At 39.6% G+C, this 6,115-nt stretch overlaps 1 protein-coding gene across 1 annotated transcript in view; it reads left to right on the top strand.

Moving 5' to 3' along the window:
• Positions 1-2,366: 2,366 nt before the first annotated feature.
• Positions 2,367-6,115, top strand: part of commd10 (COMM domain containing 10) — a 203,461-nt gene continuing 199,712 nt past the window's right edge. The window contains exon 1 of the mRNA XM_034170634.1: positions 2,367-2,501. Within this exon, the coding sequence (XP_034026525.1) occupies positions 2,473-2,501 (29 nt within the window). The 5' untranslated portion in view covers positions 2,367-2,472. The remainder of the gene's footprint in view (positions 2,502-6,115) is intronic.

Here is a 6,115-nt window from a genome sequence, read left to right as displayed (position 1 = left end):
TTTCATGTATGAAAATCCTTCTTTGTGCCATTCAGCTATGAAGCTGAATAACTGGTGATGCAACATATAAAAGTTGCACTTCGCATTGTAACTTTAAGCCAGCAATACTTTATTCCGGATGTGAACTGATTTATTAACACCACTGTATAAGACCTGAAAGGTTGTAATATTTAGCAGTGAAAGAATTAAAGGTGTTGAAAATTTTATATTATGTTTACAATAAAAAGCGTACTACCTTTAGTATTTAGGATTTTTGTTTTGTTTTTGGTGCCAGCTCTCACCATTTTCAATTTAACCAAGTTTGGGCGCATGTGCTGGTGCCATGGCGCTGCCTTGGGTCCTGGAAAACGACCACCCAGGCCGTCAACCGGTCCATTCCCACATTTCTAAAATAACCATCTATCGGCCGCAGCCAGGTGAAACTTGGGTGTCCCCTTGGCCTTTTCCAGCTCTTGGGTTCATCAACATTCAGGCACTTGTGTGCTGGATCATGCACAAACACCCAACATGGCCAAAATCTTGAAGTTGATGCTCCCTCAGAATGCAAGTGATATTCCAGTGGTACCCAAGAGACATAAAACCAAAGACTTGTAGTCATTGCTTTAGGTCACTAATTAGTGTCAAATTCTCACAACTGTACAGTAAGCGGGCAGCATCAGGACCCAAAAGACTTTGACCTTTGTTCTCCTACCCAACAACCAGTCTATTGAAACGTTAACAGCGTAGGAGTTAGAACATCCCTGACAAATTCCAATCTTTATTTGAAAAATCAAGAGTCTCTGTCTCCACTACACACAGCACTCGCAGTATCTATGAATAGACTGGCTATGATGTTTAGTAACTTCTTGGGGATCCCATGAATTCTCAGAATGTCCCAGAGGGCAATTCAATCAACTGAATCAAATGTTTTGTGAAAATCAACATGCACTGCAAAAAAGCCTGTTGATATCATGCTTGCATTCTGGGAGTACTTGCAAGACTAGAATGTGGTGGATGGTTTACTTCTTGGGCGTAAAGCTAGACTGTTCTGGTTGCTAGGCAGCAAGGAGCTGGAACCGAATCCTATTGATAATAATCCTTGCAAGCACCTTCTTCGGCACAGAGAGCAGTATAATACTATAGTTGTTAAAATCCATATGATCACCCTTTCCAGATTGGGACGAGTCCTTTCTCCAGTCTGTAGGGATGATATGTGTCTGACAGACAGGTCTAAAACCAAGGTTGTTTGCACTGCCAGAAGAACATTATTTGCCTGCCTTGGAGCTTTGCTCCAATACCACATATCCCTGGAGCGTTTCAGCAGAATAGTCTTATAGATTAATATACACCATCTCAGCCCGCCATCTCAGTGTAAACAAACCAACACAAAAGTAACTATAGAAATGTTATATTTTGTTAAAAAAAAAAAAATGCTCCCCTAGATCTTTGAGACAACAGTAAACACTAGCCATTTAGCAGATGTTACAAGCTTCTTACGCAAAGTTCCCAAAGTAGTCTGAACAATTATGACTTTCTTCAGAGCCTCTGGTCTTAAGATTTAAAATTAAAATTTTAAATTTGAACACGTGTGAATTAATGCCCACAATGGCATGTAAAAGAAGCATATATCATTCCTGTCAAATCCACTGTTAAACATTTGGGTATAATATTTTGGAAAATATGTGTGGAAGGTTATAGATTCATTTTAAAATAAAATAGATTAGTTTGGTAGTTTTAATTTTTTTTACTAACGTGGGAAGCATGTCAAGATGCATCTTCATAGACAATGGGGGTTCCAAATACAGCCATAAATAGTTTATTTTGATTAGTGCTGGAAGAGGAAAATTGGCTGCATTAAGAGAGCGTTGGTTTTGTTTTTCATATGGAATTTTTATGTTACCTTAAAGTCATGAAAAAAAAATGCATTGGAACACAAATTATAGAATGATTAAAAAAAATCAAGCCCCCGCTCTTATTTGATGTTTGAATTTTATTTTATTTGTGCTTTAATTTTTACATTATATTTAATTTCTTTCTTAACATTTATTTTATCCGATACAAATTACAAACGTGTTCTCCCATGTTTGTAATTTTGAAATTGTCAGAGAGAGAGAAAAAAATATCCCTCTTCCAAGATGGAGGGCGAAAATATCGCATAAAGGAGCCAATGTCTGCTCTATTGGTTATTCGTCTCTGAGAACAGCAATCATGTTCATAAGAGTCATTGCGCGGAGTATTTACGCACACAATGTTTTCTGACAACAGAGATACTATACTGTCACAGTTGCTGATTTTGTTGAATTACTGCGAGAACAGCTCTGTTAACATATATGAGTGGTAGCATCCGTCCTTTTTGCTGGAGAGGTCCTTTTGCTGCGTAGTTGTCTTCATGCGAGCGCATTTTGGCGCAGCTTTGACCCTCACGTGATTCATTTTGCGACAACAGGAAGTGAGTGAGAGTGCTGCTGTCAACCATTCAACTCTATCTCAACAATGACTTCTTTTATCAAAGAAACTCAAAGGTAGGTTTATTTAGTCTTTCCGTCAAACCACCTGCACTAAAGCACCGTTACTGTTGTGCGACGTACGAGTTTAAACACTCGTAGGTCATCTTTTTGTATCATTCATGTTACTGTTATAATTAAAATGAGTCAGGCTGTCAGTTTTTTTTTTCCTTAAATCAGTCTACGCTGCCTGCAGTTATTAAGTTATAAGTGCGTATTCTGACGTTATCATGATGTCTACTCATATTTTGATTTCCACCGCCAGGCTAAATAAACACTTTATTGGATTGCATTCTCAGGATAATATGTATTTATTTAATGAGGGAGGGCGTGGCTTAAAGTGATTAACGCCCTATATCAAAGTGCGTAATTATTAGACAGCAGCTTTACCTTAACAAGCACTGAAAAGTTAAAAACTATAAAGAGGGATGCAATACTCTTGAAATAGCGAAACTGAGGCATGATCAGCGAACACACGATTTGTTGCAAATAGTGAACAGGGTTGCAACAAATGTGGAGATAAAAAGATTATTTTCTAAATGACCATAACTGCAAAAATATTGAGAAAAATTACATGTGACACTGGTAGGAATCCATTATCTTCCTGTGACACCATGTTCCAGAACTGAAACCTATCTGCAGTGTCCAGAAGTACAAGGTGTTCAGTTGTCAGAGACATGGCCACTTCATTCATAACATGATTGAAGCCGACTGGCGCACGAAGGAGAAATTGCATGCCACTCACAAAAAATTGGAGCCGCCTCAAACGCCTCGTACAGCTGTTGCCACTAACATTCGCGCACACCAGCGGCCGAAAGAAAGAAAGTGCCCCTTCAACCCCCTCTCGGCAGGTGTTGGCCAAATTCCAGGTTGGGCACATAGAAAAAGCGGGGCTATTCATGCTCCTGGCACGATAGTGGAGTGCAGATGACCACATTTGAGCTGTTTGTGAAAATTGTCTAAGTGCAACACGAACGTAGCATTACCAAGCAACACATGGGTGTGACTGTGCCGAACCCCCCCGCCCCAAACACACACACACGCAAATGGCTTGTGGAGTGTTCCCCCCCCGATTGACTGAAAGCACTGTATTTGTTCAGCAAAATTAATTAGCAGGCTGGTACATTTTTGTTTTACAACTCAAATTTCATTCTGAAGTTTACTGATTCTTTTGTTAATGAACTATACAGTATTTATCTATACTAACATATAAATAATTTCTAAAATATATTTTTATGCATTTTTTAATTTTAAAGTTGGCAGTGAAAGACTAATCATGATGTAAAAATCTTTTGCCCTATAATAATGTAATAACCACTGGTTTACAATTTGAGTTAGGTTTGTGTTGGTCAAATGTGTTCTTAATAGGTGGATTTAGTTTTGATTTAAATCACATATCTGTTCACACACAACAGCTGACCATTCTCTTGACAGTTAAATCATGTCTGTTTTTCTTTTAATTAAATTATTATATTTTTACATAGCCATTAGAAATAATCAAACAGGTGTGTCACAGGGTTCAGAGATCAAGACGGGATATCTAAAAGTGTCAATAATATAGAGAAATGCAGCAAATCTTTCTCTGAAAACTGGAATTTTGTTGAGAAAGTCTGCTGTTTTCTTTTCATAAGTTGTCAGAGATCAGTGTCTAATTATTCTCAGTGAATGGTCAGTGACTTCATTAATCCAGTGATTGTCAAACATTTTCCATTTGTCACTCTTTTGAAACAGAAGAAATTATCACATAAACCCACATGGGGCCCTGCAGTAGATAATTCAAATGATCATTTATGAAAGAGTCACAAATGTACAGAATGATGACAGGGAGATTTCATTTGAGGTTCTCTGACATACTTATTTGTAGGAGTAGGCTACACTGAAAGAAAATGTTGAGAGAGCGCTGAGATTTTTGTCCACCATTGGCCTTTGTGACATTATCTCTCTCTCTCTCTCTCTCTCTCTCTCTCTCTCTCTCTCTCACACTACACTCACACACACACACACACACACACACACACACACACACACACACACACACACACACACACACACACACACACACACACACACACAGTGCATCCGGAAAGTATTCACTGGGCTTCACTTATTCCACGTTATTCCAAAATTGACTAAATTTTTTCCCCTCATAATTCTACTCACAACACCCCATAATGTAAATGTATTAAAAATGCCCCAGTGTGAGGCCATGACTGCTCTGGAGCAGGTTTTCATCCAGGATGTCTCTGTATATTGCTGCATTCATCTTTCCTTCAATCCTGACTAGTCTCCTAGTTCCTGCCACTGAAAAACATCCCCACAGCATGATGCTGCCACCACCATGCTTCACTGTAGGGATGGTACCTGGTTTCCTCCAAACATGATGCCTGACATTCACACCAAAGAGTTCAATCTTTGTCTCAGACCAAATTTTCTCTCTCATGGTCTGAGAGTCCTTCAGGTGCCTTTTGGCAAACTCCAGGCAGGCTGCCATGTGCCTTTTAGTAAGAGTGGCTGCCGTCTGGCCACTCTACCATACAGGCCTATTTGGTGGATTGCTGCAGAGATGGTTGTCCTTCTGGAAGGTTCTCCTCTCTCCACAGAGAGAGCTCTGACAACTGGAACTCAGTGACCATTGGGTTCTTGGTCACCTCCCTGACTAAGGCTCTTGTCTCCTGATCGCTCACTTTAGACGGGTGGCGAGCTCTAGAATCTTGGTGGACCTGAACTTCTTCCATTTGCAGATGATGGAGGTCACTGTGCTCATTGGAACCTTCAAAGCAGCAGAAATGTTTCTGTACCTTTCCCCAGATTTGTGCCTGGAGACAATCTTGTCTCAGAGGTCTACAGACGATTCCTTTGACTTCATGCTTGGTTTGTGCTCTGACATGCACTGTCAACTGTGGGACCTTATAAGCCGTAAAAATATCTCAAGGAAACAGTGGAAACAGGATGCATCTGAGCTAAATTTTGAGGTTCGTGGCTAAGGCAGTTTTTGTTTTTTTGTTTTTTAATGAATTTACAAAAATCAAAAAAAAAAAAGGGGGGTATTGTGTGTAGAATTTTGAGGAAAAAATTATTTCATCCATTTTGAAATAAGGCTGTAACATAAAATGTGGAAAAAGTGAAGCGCTGTGAATACCTTCTGGATGCACTGTATACATAGTGTGTGTGTGTATATATATATATATATATATATATATATATATATATATATATTCATTCATTCATCTTCTACCGCTAAGTCCATTTAAGGGTCGCGGGGGGCTGGAGCCTATCCCAGCAGCCATAGAGCACAAGGCGGGGTAGACCCAGGACATGACGCCAGTCTGTCGCAGGGCCACAAACAGACAAACAAACACAGACACACACACACACACACACACACACACACCTACGGACAATTTAAAGATCCCAATCCACCTAACCCTTTGGATGTGGGAGGAAACCGGAGCACCCGGAGGAAACCCACGCAAACACGGGGAGAACATGCAAACTCCACACAGAAAGGCCACGGGAATTGAACCCATGACCTTCTCGCTGTGAGGCAACAGTGCTAACCACTAATCCACCGTGCTGCCCATATATATATATATATATATATATATATATATATATATATATATATATATATA

Source organism: Thalassophryne amazonica, chromosome 5, assembly GCF_902500255.1.
Source record: "Thalassophryne amazonica chromosome 5, fThaAma1.1, whole genome shotgun sequence".
NCBI lineage: Eukaryota > Metazoa > Chordata > Actinopteri > Batrachoidiformes > Batrachoididae > Thalassophryne > Thalassophryne amazonica.
Note: the sequence above shows the minus strand (reverse complement) of the source record. Positions and strands in the feature narration are given on the sequence as shown.